This window comes from Cynoglossus semilaevis, chromosome 16 (assembly GCF_000523025.1).
Source record: "Cynoglossus semilaevis isolate Cse_v1.0 chromosome 16, Cse_v1.0, whole genome shotgun sequence".
Classification (NCBI taxonomy): domain Eukaryota; kingdom Metazoa; phylum Chordata; class Actinopteri; order Pleuronectiformes; family Cynoglossidae; genus Cynoglossus; species Cynoglossus semilaevis.
In genome coordinates, this window is record NC_024322.1 from 3667676 (window position 1) to 3690738 (window position 23063).

At 38.4% G+C, this 23063-nt stretch overlaps 2 protein-coding genes across 5 annotated transcripts in view; one reads left to right on the top strand and one right to left on the bottom strand.

The window, feature by feature from the left end:
• Nucleotides 1–23063, top strand: part of phf11 (PHD finger protein 11) — a 959893-nt gene that overhangs the window by 55264 nt on the left and 881566 nt on the right. The gene's annotated exons all lie outside the window — the stretch shown is intronic.
• The window catches only part of man1a2 (mannosidase, alpha, class 1A, member 2), an 85312-nt gene that overhangs the window by 19133 nt on the left and 43116 nt on the right, over nt 1–23063 (bottom strand). The window contains exons 5-9 of the mRNA XM_008328148.3: nt 22309–22427; nt 16453–16533; nt 3447–3541; nt 1943–2066; nt 650–743 (exon numbers count right to left, since the gene is read on the bottom strand). Coding sequence (XP_008326370.1) covers nt 650–743; nt 1943–2066; nt 3447–3541; nt 16453–16533; nt 22309–22427 — 513 coding nt within the window. The remainder of the gene's footprint in view (nt 1–649; nt 744–1942; nt 2067–3446; nt 3542–16452; nt 16534–22308; nt 22428–23063) is intronic.

The window sequence follows — 23063 nt, forward strand, 5'->3', positions numbered from 1 at the left end:
AAAACAGTGCAAAAAAACCCAAACAAACAAACAAAATACAGAGAGTATATTTTAATATTCGGTTGATAAGGAAGATAATAAAAACCTAAACCATTGCATCTCTGTCAGTGCCAACTCTTTCTCCTGATAAAAATTTTGGAAGGTCTTTGTCAGTGTTGTTAAACCCTGGGGTTGGAACCCCATGTGGGTCACCTGGAATTCAAACGGGATTGCCTGAAATGTCTAGGAAGTGATCCAAAAAAGATAAAAATTATTTTCAACTAATTAAAAAATATATATTTATGATTAAAACAGCACACAATCTCAAACAACTGTATTCAGATCAAGTTCAAACAAAATGCAGCGTATAAAAATATCTGAGCTGGCGCATCCTGAAGAAACTAATGAAGCAACGATAAGGTGCCAATCAATACAAATCTTTTTTTCTCTGAGTCTTTGTTTTATACTACATGTGTACAATATTAAAATTTTTTTCAAACTAATTTTTATATCACTTCTATTGATTTTTTTCAAATGTATATTTCATTCAATGTTTTCTGAATGTCAACATGATATGATAATACCAATACATTGCCTATTGTTGTGGTATTTGGACAACCTGCCACCTGACTCCTGTCGTCTGCAACAAGAACATTTCCTGTCTACTCACGTTGTCCCCAGCGCCCTGTACGAGGGTTCAGGTAGTTTGGGTAGAGTCCATTTGGCCGATCCATTTTGGCTAGAAGCTTTCGGATGTGCATCACCTGTAAAAAACATTTAACATTTAATGTAGAACAGGGGTCACCAACTATGTTTGTCGGTGGGACAGAATCTTTTTGGACTGATCACACTTCTTTCTAAAATTATTATTAGATGTTTATTTTGGAAACCAGTCGCAGGCCAGAATGGACGGTTCGCTTGGCCAGATTTTGGCCGTGGGCCACCAGTTGACGATCACTGATCTGGACAGATTCATCCTCTGAATTTAAAAGTTGTCCCCTTGTCTGATTCACTATTTTTAAAATACTATCCAAACATTTTAAGCAGAACCAGATAAACATACATGTATGTAAAAAAAGGCATTAAGGAAAAAACAAAGTATAAAAGGAATAACATCAAACTTTTTTTTTTGGTTGTGTTGGGTACAGAAATGTAATAATAGCTTGGCAACAACCACAGTACTCAAAGTTGAAAATGTGCATATCTTAGACTGTACAAAATTTAGACATGCATTTGAGAGGAACCTGCTGTTTGTTTGTAGTTACATCATGCTTTGATTTTTCTCCATAGTTTTAAACTTCCTGTTAAAATCCCTTGAAAATCACATTATAAACCTTTTTTTTTCTTGCTTCCCATCCACTACAGGGTTTTCCTCTCTTCAAAAATGTCTACTGAACATCATTTTTATACAGTATATGGTTGGATATAATACATTTTAAACTGAAATATTTATTATATTGCGCACCCTTTTCTGCTTCAGCCACACTGACAAAACCCTCATTTTTGTCCCCACTGAGACAGATAGACAGACCCAGCATTCACTGCAGCAGAAACAGAGGTTTTATCTGCTCCGTCTCTAATCGGCTGAGATGTAAACATGACATCTCGGCGAATTCTGTACTTTCTTTTTACAATTCATTTTGGCAGCTGTGCTGAGTGTGCACCTGTTTTAGCGTGACATTAGGACACGCACCGCTTGAAGCAGTGATCTAATGTCACCTGCTGCAGAGTTTGAAAGACGGTCTGAAGGGAAGGATATTTTAAAAAAGTGTTGTTATGACATTTTTGCTGCTGTTTTTCCTCATTGTTTTTCTCCTGCTGTGACGGTTGTTTACTGTTGTGTTCGTGCTCATAAACCTTTGATTGGTGTAAAACTGAATTCATATACAGGCAGGAAACCTCTCATCCAGTGCCATAACGTACAAGTAAAAATGATGTGTCATGTTTATTCTAGAAGCTATACCTTCTGGTAATAGGCTGGATTCCCCGTCAGGTAGGTGAGGTGAACAAACTCCATGTGCAGTGTTCCAAACTCAGCCAGGATGCTGCTGCCTGCTGACGCCCAACCCCAGTTACGGCCAACACCGCTAGAGAAAGACAGGTGAGGAGAAAGAGATATGTCAGAGGTTGAGGTTATAATAAGCATATTTTCCGGACTATAAGTCACACTTTTTTTCCATTCTGTGGCTGGGTTTGTGACTCAGGTGTGACTTATATATTAAAATAATAAAATTATAAATTTCACGTTTGTTATTTTCACACTAACAGCTGCTAGTGGGCACTCTAGGCTTGTGTACCAGTATATGCTACTCCTGTAAGTCACACTTTTTTCCATCCTTTGGCTAGTGAGACGTATACTCTCACTAGCGACTTATAGTCCGGAAAACACGGTAATGAACACATTCATATACATCCATGAATGAAGAGATGACAGCCAAAGCAAAAGGTTTAACATGAAGCTTCTGCAGTATTCAGTACTGCCACTCCTTAGTATTACTGCAGAAATTGATGTGTCTGTAGGTGTGTGTGTGATTAGAGATTAAACGAAAACACAAAGCAACTTGTCTGTTAACAAATTGAAATTACCCCGAGCAAATGAGAAGACACTGGTATAAAACACAACAACCACAAAGTGCCAAAGCATATGACACAATTACAATCACAGACACACACAGACACACACATACACAGGGACCCAGGTTGCTTGGCAACAAAGTGGCCAACAGACTAATACAGCAATTTGACTTCATGTCCTCACTTCATTCAGCAAATGGATAAATTTGCGGCACAGCCATAAAGAAACAGAAGAGCACACACACACATGCGATACACACATAGAGGGAGATAAAAAACGCTGCCACATAAAGGCCTTAGGCACGGACAATAAGAAGTCTAATAATTATACATTAGGGACAAAAGTACGGCTCCAGAAGCTCTGGGCAAAATGCCTTTGAAATATCTGAAAGTGAAACGTGAGGCTTGGCTTACGTGCACGATGAGGATCTAGTTTTATTGTTTGTTTTTATGTATGCTCAGATAATGAAAAGATGAAAAGATGCAAGACAGAGGAATAAGTGGTTGTTCTACAGTAAAAGTTTCAAATAAATGCTTAACTGTTCGAATAAAGCAAAACAATTAGAAAAGAATATTAGAGACAAGTTGCAATTTATGAGAAAAAAGTCAGTCATTTATGAGGATCTACAAATAAGCACATAAATAAATAAATAAAAAATCAGGAGGAAATGTTTCCATAGAAACGTTTGTAGCCACCATTAGAAGAGGAACACGTCTTTAAAGTAAGTAAATGTTAGACTATAAATAAGGAAATAAATAAACAAGTCAGTGATATACGTGGTGTGATTCAGTAAAAAAAAAAGTCAACAGAATCAAAGTCCAGGATGTGGATCCTTTCAGTTACAGCATTAATAAACGGTTGTTAGCAGCAGCTAGCTAGCAGCAGGACTCACCTCTTCAGGTTGACCATGGCCCAGGGGATTCCCGTGGGGGTGTTGAAAGCAGGGAGTAGTTTCTCAGCTAACTGCACCGCCTTCAGTTTAAAAACCTACGAAGACAAAGAGATGGTTAAAAACTGGTTAATTTTGAGATTCATGACAACGACACGTTTTAAACAATAAGGCAAAATGAGAAAACAGCAGGAAGATGATTTCAGAATGACAGACTGTCTGCCCGACTTGAACACATTTATTCTGCTGACTGTTTGTTTGCACTGTGCGGCAGGGATGTGAAAACGTTGAACTTTTCAAATGTCTGCAGGAGAAGCTCGGAGGTTAAATTACATCAAATGAGCAGAGTGGCAGACGGAAGCAGGCAGACGGAGTCGGATCTATCATCCTGACTGGCTTCTCATTTATACAGAGCGTTGTGGAAGAGGAAGGACACGTTCGTTTTGAGATGACAACTTCTCACGCCGGTCTGACAGATGAGGGAGCAGAAAGATCTGCTGTTTTTCCCGCTCTACGCCAATCAAAAGATGAAAGGCTGCTAAAGTCAGGCCGCCGCTGAACTAACTGGATGTGGATGTCAACGCTGAGGGGGGATGAAAAGTTGTAAAACGTAATATGTTGAAGCAATCTTAGATACGCTGTTTGAGGCCCGGCAAACCAGAAGTGTAGAGTAAAGGTGTTTTATTTTAATTTATTTCTAGAGATCTCCTCTAATTTTAAAAAATGACCATGTAATTTGCCTCATGGGAAAGTATGACATGTCATTTCCATGAAAACATCATTATACTGTGCTTAATGGCTGGATATGGTAGCAACTGGTAAACTATAACATCTAGGGCTATGTGGCGATTTATCACCGACTAAAATAAAACCAAGTAATTGTCAACACTTGACAAAGTTGAAATAAATCAATGTGGATTTTGACCATTTTTTGTTTGATTCTACTGTGAAAGAAGGGTTGCCTTTCAGAGATGCCAAGTTAATGTACTGACAAATGTTCAAACTTTTATTCTTTCTTTTGTTTTTTGTTTTTTAAAAGATCAATTATTCACAACATGAGCTGCAAACCCTAATGGGGTAAAAACTAGTTCTACGCAGCAGGACAGGCGGCTGGAGCAGATGCATTCTGGGGGTTGACTGCTTGCAGGGAAACATGGCGTTAATGAACCATGCACAGCAGAAAATTGTAATCCCACTAAAGCCGCTAATATATGAACAAATTCAAAACTAGCCTTACATCCTGCAGGAAGAAAAAAACCCTCAACACTATTTAAGATTTTTTTCCTCCCACAAGAACACTATTGGAGTTTCCACGCCAGAGGAAAAGAGGAAAACCCAAGAAAAGATTAACGGATGTTATGAATAAAGACATGTAACACTGTCAGTCCGATACATTCTTGTCTGCCTCGGAGGCCACGGACTGTTGTTAGGTTGAGCATTTGGGCTTAGGTATCAGCATGGACGGGCTATGGTTTTTTTTTTTTTTCAATGTTTGCTCCTGAAATTTTCACTAACGTCAAAACTAATGTCTCAATGCACGTATGAAATCCAACTGAAGAGGGAAAAAAAATGTTGATGCTCTTGCAGTCAACAGTCAGGTAGAGGTGAGAGAAAATGGCTTTAATACGAGGCAGACTGACTCATCAACACAATCTGTCAGGGCCGAGTTTTATAGAGAGACGAGATCTATGGAAAAAATCTGCTATCTCAGAAAGTGAGAGGTGGCAGTGACACACGCTGGTGTTTGCAGAATTCCTAAGCAGCCAGTGGGACATCTTATAGAAGACTTAGAGGTCAAGCTGTAAAGTTAAACACGAGACAAACAGAAAGAAAGAGGAACGACAGAGAGAGAGAGAGAGAGAGAGAATGTTGTGGAAAAAATGCTGAGATAGGCCAGAGTGTGCAGAGATTACAAAGTATGAGAGAGGGGAGGGAAGAAAAAAAAAAGAGAGGGCAGACGTCTGTACGAGGGATGAGAGAGGATCAGAGAGGCAGAGAGCAAGTGATAAAAAGAGGCCTGGTGCCAAATGTAGATGACACTGAGAGAAAAGTCCACAATATCTCTCCTGAGGAAACACACACTGTCCAAGCTGAGAACACACAAACACACACTTCTGACGGACTGGAATAAAAAATTCAATGTCCCTGCAGCAGAAATAAAACAGACGGATCTAGGACTGGGTGCGTTTGAAAATGTGGTCCTCCTAAAGCCCTGTGTGCATCAGGCTGCTTTTTCATACCAGCCTGGCAGCTTTGACTGAGTGCTGTAACCGGATGTCATCGGCTCACACATTGTTTCACCTTTTTGTATGTCTTTGCAAATGTCTAGAAAGGAAGGATGACGACGTGTGAGACAGAGAAAAGACACAGAATATCATAATGAAAGAAACTTTAGATCTAGGTGTGTCACAGGAACTCTTTTACCTGGAGAACAATTCCATTTTCAGTACAATGGACATGAATGCATGATGGGAGATTGGGAGTGCACACTGCATGTGTTTGTGGTGGTAACCAGTAATTACTGTCTTAATGTAGTGTTTCTGTGACAACACATGTCAGCATTCACTTCTCTAAGATCTATGGTTTTTAATCTGGTACACTATGTATATTCCATTATATTGAGGCCCTAATACATCCATACAGAGCATGCCATTTTAACTGACTGTATTTTAAACATAGCCACCCAAGGACACCATAACCTCATATCATTGCCTCGTAAGTGTTTCTGCGCCTCGGACATAAGTGCATGAGCCTAAAATAGAACAAAATGGAGTGACTGATTTAAAGTAGCCACGTCGACATCTCTATCCAATCACCATAAGCCCTCTTTATTGATTCTCTGCTCATTTGCCTGACTGCCAGCGGCACTAAACAAACTCCCTTTGCCTATTATTTGAATCCTGCACTGATGTCATCGAGTAGGTACGAAATGGAAAAAAAAACCACATCAGAAGAGTGGAAGACAAGCAGAAGCCTTTGCTTATAAAGTACGGTGGTTTACGATCATCACTTTTCTCGCCGGGATAAAAGAGAAAAGGATGCTTTTAGGGAGAGAAGGAGTCGGGCCTTGGATGGAAACAATGAATGAATTGTTGGCTGTCAAATCTGCTGACAGAAGGAGACACAACCACAGTGTGCTTCATTAGCAGCTGTACATCACTCTTATCTTGCTTACAACAAGCCATTAGGATTGAAACAGGGTTTGCTCTTCAAGTTTTCAACAGTGCAACAAAAGCAAGTTTCAGTGTCTCAGGTAACATACATTTTTATGTATACATATATGAATGTATATATACATATTCTATATATACATACTGTATATATACACACATATATACATACATATATAAGCACACGCATATATGCATATATATACATATATATATAGATATATACATATATAATGCATATTGTAACTTGAAATAAAAAGACAAACCTTTAAATTGACATTTTTATGCTAATCTTTTGTGAACAACCAGCTAAATCCCGAACTGTCCTTCCAAAGAAATAAACAATAGTCTGTAGTAAGTTGAAAAAAAAATTCCGGGATAAATACAACAGGAATAAGTCAAGTTTAAAGGTCAATGACACAGAACTTTAAATCGTATATCCTGTTGGAGCTGGCATTCTATAACTGAAATTCAAATATCAGACATGGAGGAGAAAGTACATCCTAATTTTACACTAAACTAATTATTGGTTTGTTGTGTACCCTAGAAAATCAGGATGTAAAACATGTCATGGACTGTCCACAAAAGAGATTCTAATCACATTTGTCACATTCCCTGCAAACACTGCAATAGAATTACTAAGGTGATGCTGTACTGCAGACTTTATATTTACAGGGAGACATATTTAAGGATATCGTGGGACACCTGGGAAGAATCCTTGGGGGAGGACAGACTCAGACAGTTTGTTGTCTGGCATTTCCCAACTCGCTTCTATCATTCTCCTCCCAGGGTTGACAGCTTTAGTGTTGGGCCTTTTTAAAATGCATTACAGCACACTTGAAAATCGATCACTGGAAGATGTAACCTCTCAGAATGCGCGCACACAAACTTATGCATGCATGAAATTCTGGAACAAACAAGACAGTAGAGAATATCGTTTATTCAGTTTTTTGGATAGCATGTTTTATCACGTAAAGAGATGAGTAATAATAATGGTAGTGAAACTCACTTAAACAGCAAAAAGTATTTACAAGGTAATCTGTAATTGTTAGCTTATGGCCATCAAGGGTCACTAATAGTTCAGCACAAAGCTTATCTTTCTCCGGCCAGTATATATGCAAATAAAGAAGGGATGGCTCTGTACAATTTATCAAGTCTGATACCGATGCTGCAGCTTGCAGAATCTGCCAATATTGACATCAAACTAATACAGTGGAACCTCGAGATACGAGTAAAGATTTGAGACACGAGCAGCTAGCTTACAGACGCTGACGCCAGGTGGCCGGGCACTCAAAGCAGCCCACGCCAGATTTCCGTCTGCATCTCTAAAAAAAAAAAAAAAAAAAGCTGCTTTTGTTGTACATATCTGTCCATTTTGTTTCTAATTATACGTCCATACAATAGTGTTTTGTCTTTTTTGTTTCATTTCGATGCTGAGCGTGCTGTTGTTAAATATGATTGATTAAACTGACGTGCGTCCTCTGCTGCTGTAGTTTTACACTTCTACACTAACACACAGTCGAGAGAAAATCATTTGTCGAACAGGACTGGAACATTCTGAAAAAAAGCTCCTGACGACTGTTTAATCTTTTGTCTAAACTGGGAGATTTCTGTGTGAATTTCATTTTACATTCACCAAGCGAACATTCACATGCCTTCAAAATGATATGCTGCGCACAACGTGGACCGAGTCTTCAAGGAGGAGAGCTCACAATAATTTAGTGTAGATTTTCTCAGGGATGGACGGATCAGGACTAAATCTGCGTGATATGAGAAACTGCTCTGATATACTTCAACCAGCTTGGTCATCGCAACAGTCAGTCAGATCAAATCAGGACATATTTAATAAAGAAAAAAAAATGTGTATTGTAAATTATAATTAAAGCTGAAAACTATTTTCATTTTAGGATGATTCAACTGAATATGATCCAGTTTTTAACAAGCCCTAAAGCAAATGGGAACCAATCCCCTCTGTACTGCTCTTTTCCTTTGCTTCTTTTTCTCTTTCTTATTTTACCATTTGCACTCCCCTTTGATATCATCATTTACAACCAGGCCCATTTCTCTTTTCCAGTCATTTTCCAGTCTCCCCTTCTTCAGCTTTTTTTTTTTAAGTCATGGTAAAAGGCTGCCAGATTGTTTGTTTCCATGGCCAAATTCCCAGGCCGCTGATTTACAGTACAGCAGGGAAATTGCAAGATTAAAAGGGGACACAGGCTGGATTTGTGGCCTCATGGTGGAGAACAGGGTAAGTGCAGCCCAGGGGTGGGAGGTTTGATTTGTTTCAGGACCGACCAAGCTAGGAGGAAGTCCCTCAGTAAAGAGTTTTGGATGAAAAAAAAAATTGCAAAATAGCACATTTATGTGGTGTCTCAAACATGTTCTGAATTCAGCCAAACAACTGGTTATCAAGAAGGGAAGGCCTAAAAGCTGTCAGAGAACTGCTGAAATCTTTATTTATAAAAATTAATTCATATATAAAAAAGCAGATGAAACTAACAAAAATCAATGTTCTATTCCAAAATATTCCAAAACGTATCATATCAAATTGCTTACTTCTGCTAAAATGCAGCTTATCTAACAAATACACAATAAAACTGCAGCTGAAATAGCTATTTCCTATTAAATTGACCTTCCACAGTGAATAATCGGCTAATGCTGTTATATAAAAAAAAAAGAAAACGTGCACACACACACTAGGTGACACACTCAGTCCCCAGTGTAAGCAGTGTGTCCCACTGTTGACATGTAATGGAGCTTCCTAAAAGGATTAAGCTGCAGACTGTGAAATGGGCTGAAGACTGCACGGGGAAAAGGACCCCTAGGCCTCACAGGAGAGACAGGATTAAGACATCTGGTGTATACGTGTGTGTGTGTGTGCACTTGGTTGGTGTGTCATTGCTACTGTCAGCATATCGGATTGCGCCAGAACCAAGTAGCTCCATGCCAATGGCATAGTTCACAAAGATGGGCAACCGTGGAAGAAAGCTCAAAGATTTTCATCCAATTGGCTGCATCCCCAAAAGTTAGCCACGATAGTACAGGTTATTTAGACTGACTCTGGGCTCAAGCCGCACTCTACTGACAACTGCATGGCACTGTTAAAATGAGTCTGGTTTTAGTGGATTATCCGGCCAGATAATTTGGTGGTGTGGGGGATTTAAAGATGCAATCTTGGTGTCAATGACTTTATCAGATTTCAGGCTGACTTCAGAGTTTGCTCCAAAACCACAAGATGGCTTAGCTGTACAAATTCGTTGGCTCACGCAAAACCGTACCTCTATTTTACACAGCATCATGTTTAAACTATATATATATATATATATATATACAGTAATCCCGCTCCTATTGTGGTAATTGCGTTCCAAGACGCACCTCAAAAAAGGAAAATCCACGAAGTGGAGGCGAGGTAGTTATTATACTATTTACATATATATTTACCTATTACGAGACAATTACTATTCAGTTTCACACAGTAATAACTCATCTTCTTAGTAGTAGTACTCTGTGCACAATCTCCTTTGTCACATGTCTGTGGTTGTCACCTCTGTTATAAAAACCTTTCAATCTCTTTCTGGCCTTTTCTTCTCACAGCTCTCAGACTAAATCTCACTCTGACTGGTTTTCAGGGGTTTTTTGTGTGCGTGCACTGTTTTAGAGCTTTGGAATCAAATTATCACATTTTGAGCACAGTATCCATGCTGCATGGAAATGATTAGTCATTTGTTTGTAAGGGAATGGTCTATCAAGCTGGAATGACATTAGGACCTGGTGCCATTTGTTACACCATCTAGATTGTTCTTTTCCTTCCAGTGTGTGTGTGAGTGTGTGTGTGTGTGTGTGAGAAGACATGGCAGCCAGCTGCTGAGCACCACAATCTGCATAAGGAAAGAAGGATTCCCAGGGGCACGGAGGTGATTTTTGCTTGAAACAACCATGGTGGCCTCAATATGTGCTGCTCCCTCACTGACAGGAACATTAATTTACTGAGGATTTATAGATTTCATGCTTCACTGTTAATGCAGAAGCTGTGGATGCCGCATTTCCATTTTCACATTTTCGTTTTCCAATGTTTGTTTATTCCCAGGCATCACACGGTGTTATTATACATGACCATATTGTTATATTTCAACATATTTTTTTACACTTATTGCAGATTCACTGCGTGAATGTTTGCACAGACACGAAATGTTTGTAATTGAGCTTTAACAATAGCGTATTTCTAAACTTACTGCAAGCACCTCTGCTGCTTCTTCAATAAAAATAATAAAAAGTTACTAGTTTGGGGTCTTTTAACAGATAATGTCCAAATTAGGGATGGCTCAAACCATGCACGTGGTGGTGAGTAAAAGACACTAGATGCCCACTCACATCTCCTTCAGTACCTTCCACATGCTTTATTCTAAATTTTCCTTTAAATACACAGATTGACCAAAGAATTTCACAAAGATGCATTTCTTCTGCAACACAAGAAACTCTGACCATTCCCTGTTACTTCAACTTTGTTTGGAAAATAGTTTCTACATTAGTTCCTTTTTTCTAGTTTATTTGTTTTTCTATTTTTTTTAACCTATATGGAAACACAAGGAAGGAAAGTCCAGTTTGGTTAAGTCGAGCATTTTGGTCCAAGTATGAGCAAACAAAACTTCCACAACATTTGGGTTAGGGTTATTACTCCCTATCAGTAAATTATGTTTTCTTTCCTTTCCTTAGTTCCGTTGCAGTCTCAACACTTTTGGTGGCATTTATGACTCATTTTTGATATTATCTTTCTTAACTCAAGAGAGTTAGGGGAATAAATGACTTTCTTGTCATTGTGACACACCACTGCACACCCAACCAAATGTGACCTCTGTTTTTAACCCATCACCAAAGTGAACAGTGGGCAGCCTAAAGCACCCGGGGAGCAGTGTGGGTGGCACCATGGCTCCATAACTCTCAAGAGAGTTAGGGGAATAAAACTGACATTGTAATATTTTTATCCCCAAAAACACAATCCTATGTTTTTTTTCAGAATTATTTATGAGACTGCTTCCTCAAACCTGCCAGACCAGGTGAAGTAAACCGTGGGTTGACATTTGAAAACAGAGTGAATAAAGCCTTGACGGGGCTCGCTTTACTCAGAGGAAATGTCAGTATATGCGACTCTTCACAACTTGACACCCAGTGTTTTTGGGTGCTGAATCGTAATAACATTTTGGAAATGTCGGAATCCAAGTCATTAATGATTATCAAAATACCAAGCCATGCTCTCTTGTTTCTTAAATCCCTAGAATTTCTATCTGACTGTTATGCAGATGAAGGCCACATTTCCTTTTAGGGCGGATTCAATTCTTGACATTTAAAAAGAGGACGTTAGAGTCTCCTGAGTGAGATCAAACAGACAGCCAGAGGTTAAAGTGCAGTCGACTGTCACAAATTGCTGGACAAGAGATGCTGCAAACAGGCTCAGAGATAAAACAGAGGGACTCGGAAAGGTAGGGATCAAAGAAAAGAAGAGCTGGGATTTTATCAGTCCACTCTTGTGTGTTTTTATATTGTTCTCTCACCTTTTCCTTTAACTATTGTGGACAAAATTGTGTTTTCCAACACAAACTGTATGTGTTTTTGCTTTGCTTTATCAATCCAAACGCTATGAACGCTAAATATTCAGGTTCATTTTATTTTGCTTTTATTTATTCTCTAGCAATGTAAAGCCGTCCAATTTTAGCAAGCTGGTGTTAGGCATGTAACAGTATTGCGTGTTTACTGTGCTGACAGTTTTCAGTTTTAAATATATCATTTCATCCACAGTATCATTATTTTATGCATACCGACTGCAGACCGATGCTTCCTCATCTCATCATCCTACATCACGATGTTTGTCCTGCTCCCCTGACATCTCGGCTGTGTAATTTGCTGTTTCTCATTCAATTCAACCCTGTCATTGTCACTGTGCACATTTTTTTTTCTTGTGGACAACAATCCATTGTTATTCCATTCCTTGCCTACCTGGTAAACATAAGAGAAAGGTAACAAAGTGAAGACTCGCTTTACATTCTGTGCTACTATATGTTTTGGATCATTTCATTTTAAATACAAAAAATGCATTGCTTACCGACATATTTGATAATTCCGGAAGCTCATAAAGTCATTTTTCAAATAATAACATTCCTGTGCCCTCACTTTCAAGTTTTTTTTTCTTTTGTCAAGCAGTTGCCACATCAGCATTTGAAAAAGCAGCAGTTTTCATGTCAGATGTTTATCCTGAACTCCCCTCACTCATGGAGTCATGACTGTCACCAGTAAAAGAAAAGTAAGAGAAAAATCCCCAGCGACCTAATTTACGTGAACTTGTCTCTTAAAATGAAAGGGTGATTGATGGTTGACTGGTGGTATGGTGATGATGGGACGGGGTGTAAAAGCTTTTAGGTAAAATACATACATAAAGGAATAGATAAAGGGAAACTAGTGTAGGCTTGGAGATGAATAAATCACAGAGATGCACAAAAGTAAAAATACCTTTAAAACCATGAGTCACAGCGGTGAAGTTGAAATGCAGAGGTAGAATAATTTATTCCGCTGGTGTTAAAAATGTACAGGAGCTGCTCTTTAAATGTCAAAGTACTTAAATAATAATATCTTTGGGTTTTTTTTACTAGCTATAGGATAGATTAATTATGTTTATTTGGGATTTAAACTATGAAAACTATAAAAAAATTGAAATCTCACCTCTATAATTAACTTTTTAATCACTTGTAATGTCTTTACTGGTTTTGTTTTATGATGTTTATGCTCTGTCAAGTCTCAAGTCAGCTAGTCACCATGAGAAAAAACAGAAGGTCATAGCCATGAGAAAACCTGAAGGGGACAAATGATAAAAACAGGATACACAAAACAAAAGGTGGAGGATAAAAGTGATGGGTGGAGAACACATGAGAAAAGGGTCAGGTAGGAAACAGTGATCAATGAGAACGTATGAAGAGAAACCAAATGAATAGGAAAAGGACAAAGAAGGAAAGAGTAGAATAGACTAAGAAAGTAGGACAAAGAGACTGTGAACAATGCCACCCAAAAGTAATAAGGACATCACTGATATGAGCAAAGACAGGGAGAGGAAGTACAGAAGTAAAGGTGAAGATGAAAAACATAAGCACAATTAATCACCGCTGCTGCACTGAACCTCAAAAAAACAACAACAAAAAAACAATATCTTCTTCCATTGAATGGTGGTTTAAAACTCTGAACTACCTGCTGGTTTGTCAATTCTTGACTTCTTTACTGCATATGTGTTGCCCGACCCTGAACCTGGCCCTGACCCTTTCCTTGTCCTTGCATCTTTTTTTCTGATTTTTATGGTAACACACAACCGTTTACTATAAATTCTAGAATGTTCTCCACATGGCCAGATATCATCCTGTAGTTTTCTTTCCTTGTGCTATGTTTTGATCATACCCACAGAAGCACCCAGACTACTAAACTGACTGCCCACAGGCTAAATCCAGCCTGTCAAATGTTTCATTTTATCAAACATTGAACATAATGCATGGATGGTAATAACTACTGTAATATTTTCACCCGCCTGAAATTCGTTCCAGGATCTGACACTAATACACTTTTATTTGTGAACAATATGGGTAACAGAGTAAAGAAGGACAAAGAGATTTGACCTCCTACTCTATTATACTCATATATATAATTATATTACTGTATGTTTGTCAAAGTAAACACATTAGCTTCATTGAATTACGTAAATGTTTTCCTAACATATCACTGAATTGATAGGACATTGAATATTAGCATGTCAATATGTTATTAACTGATTACGCATATGACACGGGTTTGGCTTTCAGTGCAACATGGGTCTTGGGTCCGGAATGTTCGAGTCCACCAGCTGCCAAGCTACCACTGAGGTGCTCTGAGCATGGCACCGTCCCCACACACTGCTCCCCGGGTGCTTAAAGCTGCCCACTGTTCACTTTGGTGATGGATTCGTTGCGTGTGCAGTGGTGTGCTGTGTCACAATGACAAATAATTCACTTAAAGGTAGGTGGTAATGTAGTCCTGTGCAGTCCTTCACATCTGTTTTCTCTGAGAGGAATACATAGTACAGAAGTAGCATTTTTTGTTTTATGCTTTAGCGAGCTGTGGTGATTTTTGTTTCATTACAATAGAATTATTGTCTTTTTTTTCTTTCTGTGTTGTACTTTTTGTTTACTTGACTTTATTGCTACATATATTTGTTATGTTGGTATCAAAAGAGAAATTAAGGAAACTTAAAGACCTGTGAGATTAGGATTTCATCAGTCGTCTGGTCGGTAAAGGTAAATGGAAACTTCTGCTGAGGCTGCAGATGGTTGGTTCAAAATTTGGCCTCAACTCCATGGATTCATGACCCTAGTCAGCCTCGTGTCAACAATAAAGCTGGTCGTTGTAGCGTAATGATGTGAGGAATGTTTCCTTGGCACACTCTGGACCCTTTAGCACAGATGAATCCTCATTGAATTCAGCAGCTTCTCTGAGTGTTGTTGCTGACCGTGTTCATCCCTTTACGGCCACAGTTTACAATCTTCTAATGGCGTTACCGTACTGTAAGTGGTCGGTCTAAAGTGGATTCATCAGCACAGCGATAACTTTAGTGAACTTAAGCGACGCTTGACCATGACACTTGAATCCAAAATGAAAAATTCAAGATGCGCCCAAGCTAAAGGAGGCTTAGGTTTCATATGAAGATTAGGCTTTAGAACAGGGGTGTCAAACATATGGTCCGCGGGCCAAAAGTTGCCTGCTAGGGGGTTCAATCTGGCCCACTTGATGAATTTGAAGGTGAAAAAAAATGCATGAACACTTCATGTTTGTGGCGTTTTGACAAATTATACTTCATTAAATATGAATATCTTTAAATATACTTTGAACTTATTTGCAGGAAAACAAATGGGGGAAAACATAGACTTAAATAATATTCTTAAATATTATATATTTATATTATTGCACACACACAAATATACGTATGTGTACACATATAGTGTAAAATACATATATTGTATGCAAGTGTTATTATATACATCTTGTTATAAATAATGTTGCCTTTTTTTCCTGAAGCTTAAAATGATCTCCTAACGTCCTCCTTAAAAAAGCCAAGACCCACAATCTAATGATGCATAAATATCAAAAAAGTATATATAGCTGCTAAAAAAAGATAGAAGACGGGGCTCCAGTGAACATAGCAACGCAGCATGTTTAATGGTGTTGATAATTCAGTGTCTGGCTCTATTGTTCTAGAGTTACACAACAGGAGGTGCGCCCCTGAGTATAGGTTTTAGTAGAGAAAATAAACCAACAGAAACATGGATCAGGCTGCAGAGTCATGATACTAAAAAATGAATTGGTTTCCAGGCAGTAAAATAAAGTAAAATACTTAACAACAAACAGGCAGAGGCATGCCAACGGTAGTGTTGCCCAGAACTTTTTGTAGTTGCTGATGTGAGCACGGTTTATGTGTTTGTGTTTACTACAGAGGAAGCCCTGGTTGGATGGATATTAAAACTGAGGAGGAGAGAAAAATAACTGATAACAGAATAATCATTGGCTTGGCATCATTGGCAAGAACCAACATTTGTTTGGCTGCATTACAGAGAGAGTAAATCAAAATGTGAGAAGATGGTAGGACATGTAAAAGAGGCCAAGTGAAGAATTGAAAGAAGAGGAAGTGAAATGTTGTCAAATCTGAACATCTTTTTACCTAGTCCACCTCCAGTCATGCAGTTTTATGAATACTCCTACCTCTAGTATTATACACAAACACACACAAACCTACTTTTCAAGCTATTTTTAGATTTTTATGACAATGAAAAACTTACTTCCTGTCCAGAGAGGTAGTAGGCGGCCAGTAATCCTCCAATGAAACGAATGTTGACCTCAAACACGGAAACCTCAAAATTCTGTTGGGAAAAATATTACACACATGTTGAAAACAATTATTCGGTAATTATTTGAAATACATTTCTTTTTACATTGAAAACATGCTTTTTTATTTAGATATATTACTATCAGGGCTCAACCATGACTTTTAGAGGATTTTTTAATGCTAATACAAAATCAACTAAACAGATTGTTGGCACTGAAAACATCTGATGAGACCGAATTTGGATTGCAGACTTTTGGCTGCTCCTTACTTCAGGGGGTCACCACTGAAGATAATCCGAGTAAATAATTTGGCACAAGCTTTAAGCTGGATGCCCTTCCTGACAACTTTGTTCCCATTTATAAAGGCTTTGGATCCACACTTGGGAAACACAAAATGTAGCTGCCCTCCAGTGGCTGAGGTGAAGTATTTATACTGAACTTGCACCAAAAAAAAGTATATCACTGAACAGGAAATCTAAATAAAAGTAAAGTATTTACAGCTATTGTCAGCTGTTTCATGGATGCTGGTGTTATAAAAGATGAGTTAATGTGCAGTTTTACACACTTTTTATTGTTGTATCAAGCATAGCTACTTAGGTTACATTGTTTTGAAAAACACATATTAAAGTTGTTAAATGGCCAGTATTGCCATGTGTGTTATTGGTTTAAAAAATTTGATAAAGTTGAAAAAATGTCAGTCTTTTACAGTGACTCTTTAAAAGAGAGGCAGAGCAAGCAAATAAACAACACTTTAAATGTAAATATGATGGTAATTAATGCAGCTATGTATTGATTGTTTTCTTTGCTTAAAAATGCAACCGTTGATTTCACTACACTACGTTAAACAAACTCTCATAAATCATTTGTTAGAGACTGCAAACTTGTCGAGGTAGGCAACAGTGGGCCCAGGCATCCTATTTCCTAAACAAATATAGTTTAACTTTTTTTTTTCTCTGACAAATTATCAAGAGACATAAATAAAAATATAAGGTTTTTAGGCTTGGACCTTTAACCAAACGACCTTTTTTTAGTCCTGCTTGTCATTTGTACGTAGCTGAAAGGTGAAAACTAAAAATCCACAGTTTTTCTACCTTTTCTACTCTTGTGTCAGCAGGGATGTCAAAAGCTTAGCAGCGCCTTCAACTGGCCCCCCATTTAAATGGTTTGCACATTATCAGAATGTGTGACAATGTACCAACGTGGCTTAAAAATACTTCCACAGGGCCCAGATCCCATGCGTGCAGTTAAGAGGGTGCCGATTGCTGACTGTAAGAGGATCGAGGTGCAGAACTGTTCTCTTCCCTAACGGCTCCTTCAGCCTCCACGCTCACATTTACGTTCTGCCTAAGACGAATTCTCAGCCACATGTCTGCTGCACTTCTAGAAATGTATATATATAAAAGAGAGAGAGAGAAGAACTCGGTGTGGAACAGCAACAGCAGACCTTGAGGAATCATCTAGAAATGGGCTTAAAACTATGTAATAAAATAAATATGATTTTGCTTAGACCACTGAAGAGCTCAGAGTGGAAAATGCAGTCATTTAGTTAATCAAAGACAGACGGAACTCAGGGTCTGGACAGGTCACCCCAATCTCTGACACATCATTGTGGGTCACATTTAACGAGGGTTATTAATGTGTCAGTTAAGGGACTCCATTAATTTCAGTGCATCTCTGTGTCTGGTGGTGGATGCAGGCCTCACGCCGTCATATTTATCATTAGCGGGCAGGAAGCTGCAGTGTGGGGGCTCCATTAGAACACTGGAGACTCAAACAATGACTCACGGCTCGGCCCGACTTGACATGGCAACCGTTCAATCAGCTATTAGTGATGGAGATGGTTGCGCTGGCAGGTGGGCGGTTGATTTAATAGGTGTTATACACACAGTGAAATGAGCACACACACGAGTTAATGTTATGGTTTGAAAGGAAGGGATAACTGAGAGAGGAATGTTGATATGTTTTTATATCCTAAAATCTTATCTCTTCCTCTTCTCAACCATTATTAGTTCTGAAGTGAACAATGCACTGTCTTTTAAAAACCTTGACTTCCCATTAAAAAGAAAGAGAAAAAAGATCCTCCAGTGTGGGTCAAACTGTCTTTAAAGTGTCTATAAAGGTCTTGGCAAACACTCACTGCTGTTGAACTTAATGTGATGTTATAGAAACGCCGCAGTCACACATACATGCACAGCAGAATGATTCACCCTGAGTAAGAGTGATGTCTTTAATCTCCTAAATGGAAATCCAGATCAGGGCTTTATTGCAGTCTCAGAGCCCTGAAATGGCTGCAACCTTCAGGTTGAACAAATCTTTTGATTTTCACAGGGGCCAAGCTTAATAGCACTTTTGCAACAGATTAGGCTGCCAAGCATCTGCAGGTCACGCATCTATCGTGAACTGTCCTCGATGGGAAATTACCTAGGGTGAGTGATACTAAACTCTAAACTAGTGTCAGGACTGAGCTGAGACTTATTATGCTGTTCACACTACTACGCTAATGATCACATGACAACGTGTATGTCAGTGTAGCAATCGCGCAAAACACACACTCGATCCACTTCTGAACGTGAACACAACAGATACCAAATGCTCAGCGAATCCCAAATAAAAAAGTCAGGGTGAACCAATGTTTGACTTCAACTACTATGGGATCGAATAGTGCATTAAGTATGGGACTTGATTGGATTGGGTCAAAAGGTGAAGCCTAAATCTGTTGTTTGCTTCTTTGCAGATAGGATAAAAATAATAAAATTCCACCTCTCTTCTTGCATTACTGTACCAAGAGCTGTGGATTTTTTGCTCTAATTTAATCTTCCTTTATCCACTACAATCTCATTTTACCTCAGTGCCTTAGATTCATATTAAAGGCAGCCTCCGCAGACACATCTGCTGTCAGTTTATGCTAATAAACCAATTCTCTATGGCCCAATCCTGGTATAATCCATGCATACGGTATTGGTCGAATGCTTGATGTAATTTCTACATGAACTTTATTATAATGGATAGCAATACTCTTTTTCTGTCACTGCGTCTGTGATTATCCTTTCAGACTCAAAAATCCAAAATGACCTTAGCCACTATGTACAAATTAGGTTTGGGTCATAAAAAATAGTAGTCAAAAGTTTCAGTTATATTAATCACAAGTGTGGATTAATCAGATTTGATCTGCTTTATACTGATCATTAAAAAGGTACCTGATCATGATAGATAACTCAACATGACCAATCACAGTAGGTTTCACACCTGTTTTTATTTGCGACTAATCCAAATTATTCAAAAGGAAAAATGTCCAGAAGAATACGCAAAATCATTATCAAAATTTAGCTTGCTCGATTTGGTAGTTATTACAGTGCATCTTGATAATGACTTGTAAAATGAGTCAGAAATCTGTCTTCAACTTATCAGTCAACTGTTCCTTACAATCCATTTGGTAATAGTGTCAGTCAGCCTGTCAGCTGCAGACTTACTTACTGCCCTGCACTTTATTACACTGGTCTGACACAAGCTGGGCATCTGACCCTCTTTATTTGTATTAGTATTATTGCTCTTGTACAAGTCATCAACGTTAACAGAAATCATATGTAAAACGTGTTTATTTTGGGTTTTGTAGACACACTATAGCCCATACATAATATATCGTGTTACCAATTTCTTAAAAAAATTATATTTTTTAAAATACATGCTGGTGATAATGGCAAAAACTATCAGGTTGAAACTAATTTAAATATTATGGACATTAATTTTATGTCTATAAGATGACATAAATTAAAATGACCATAACCATAACTATAAGATGATTCAATAAATCACATAGTAGTTTTTTCTCCATTTCTTCCTCAGTCTTTTTAACCAAACTGATTTCCTTAATGTATTTTCTTCATTCCTATCTTTGTATTCCTTCCAAGCTTCCCCCACTCCTACTCCTCTATTTTCCCCTCCTTTCTTCCCCCAATCCTTCTAAGTCATTCCTCTTTTTCTAAATTGCCTTTTCTCAACTCCAGGTCATCCCCTTTATTCTCCATTCTGCTGCTCACCCACAGTGATCTTGAGGTTAATTAGCCCTTGAGGTGTCAGCCAGCTGGATACCTCCCTGCGTCCCTGCTAGATGCCCTGTTACTGGCTCAATCATTCATTTATGCAGCTAGAGCATTAGAAAAGAAAGACAGGGACACATTCATACATGTATACAGTATGTGTGTATGTTAAAGTAAACTAAAATACAACATGAAGAAGTTGAAAAAGGAGAGACAGGTGGAGAGATGCTATAAAATAGTGAGGGCGTATGAGTGGGAGGGAAAAGATTAACGACATAAAGCGATGTTCTCGAACAACAGTGAGTGTGAGGACAAAAAAGGATCTAGGTTTTAAGGATTGTAGATGGATTGACAGACGGTCGTGAAGGAATGAAGAAAATTGGAGCTAGAGGACAATTTTATCGAGGGGATGACAGTAAAATGAACTATTACATCGGGGTGGATGTGAGCCGGGTGAAAAAGGACGGACACGGCGGATGATAAATGGACTGATAACAAATCATGATTGTTAAATGTAATGAAAAAGGAAGAGATTGAGGACAATAAAGTGGTCAATTCCAGCTACAAAGAGGTTATAAAAGGAAACAGTGGAAAGGAGGCGCAGTAAAGTCGGAAATGGATAGAAAGGTGAAGATGGGGTCATAAGGAGTACCCGGTGAGAACAGTTATATATATAAAAAAACAGGTAAAAAAAAAAAAGAAAGGCAAAGGAAGCTAGTAAAAGAAAAGAAGCCTGGAAATAAATGAGCTGACGTGATGGACAAGTGAGATGTAAGAGAGTGGAAGTGAAAGGAAGAGATGATTATAAAACCTGACAGACCAAAGGAAATGCAGCTCTGAAATGACACTGCAATATTCTATAATTACAACCTAAGCATTTTACTGGACCGTTAGGTTTGACAAAGCATTACAGATATAAAAAAAATACTTAAAGGTAAAAAAAACGAAATTAGCACTTAACTATGAAAAAATGAAATTTTGCGAGGTATACTCATTCATTGAAGTAAAAAGAAAATCAATGAAACACTGTAGCATGTCAATCAATCAATGGTGCTGGCTGTGGCTATACAGTAACTGAATTGCCTCAGATGAATAAGGATGGTGAAAGTAATCGTTGCTCGAGTTAAATGAGGTTATTCAGGGCTCCGTTAGAAAGTTGAGCTGTCAATGTAAAAGGCCGCTTTAAGGATTAGACTGTTGACCAGAATTAAAAGAAAATGATTACTCATCTCCAGTGCAGCTGACTCAGTTGTTCTCACTTCACTCTGATGGAATAAACTCCTACCTGAGTTCACAATGACTGCCATTAGGAGTTATTTAAATAACAGTGTTTATTTGAGCCCTCAAAGAGAGCAAGAGCTTCACTGAAAAAAAATCTCCCGACTGTGTTATGACTAGGGCATTGACAGGAACACTTTTGACACGTCGTAATCACTTTACAAAATGGGCGATAATGTTACTCCGTGGAGAAGGAAACATTATGCGAGGACACATTAAACCAAAAAAGAAAGGAAAAAAAACCCCTTCAAAGTGACTGTGCGGTGGAGTTCTTCATATGTAATGCTGGAGCAGCTACATGAGCAGAGGTACAGTCGTCCCGGAGGATGAAACTGTCATGTAACCACAGTAAAAAAAAAAAAAAAAAAAAAAGCGATTTGGGACACAAGCATCTCACTGGGAGTTGATAGAACAGCTGATTGCTGTGTTCATCGATGTCCGAGTTAAGACAGTTCTTCCAAACAAATGTGTATATAAAAAAAGGCAGGTACACACCACACTGAAGTCCAGGTTCTGATCGATCCACTCCTGTCCATCCTTAAACTCCTCCTGCAGACCCATGATGTACAGAGTGTCTAAGGCATCAACGATGGACGCTCCCAGTTGGGAATTACCTGCAGAAAACACAAGGGTTTACACAAAAAGAAAATGTTATTTGGACTTTTGAAGGCAACATATGGAAGAAAACCTTTTAATGCTGTTGTACTGATTACTTGAATTTTTTTTTACTTTGACTTCTTTTTCTGCCAATCACTGAAGCTCCACTGGTACCTAATTTCAAATAACAAATTGATGCATCTTTCCCATTTGTTAAGGCGACTACAAGGAAACCTCAGTTGACGGCGTCCTCGACCTACGGTATTGCGTTTCAAACAGAAGTCGGACGTAAGTCGAGGACCCCCTCTACTGCCTGGTGAAATAATTCAATATTTTCACAAATTAACATAAAACCATGAACGTATATCTACTGTTTAGTTTTGAATTTTTAGTCAACACTCAATTAAAAATGTGGTTGAAAGAGACACTGAGTTGGCAATAACCGGCTCGGACACAGGAAGTGAGTGACGTAAAACCAGGTACTGCAGCTGCTGTTACATTTCTTTAACACACCTACAAACCCCATTAAAAATACTGCAATTACGTTGTTCAGACACTGCTTCCTGCCCCCTGTAAGAAAGTGGCAATTAATCAAGAAGTCTTGGCTTTTCTAACCGTTGTATTTTAAGTGTTATTACCATTCATCATGCTGC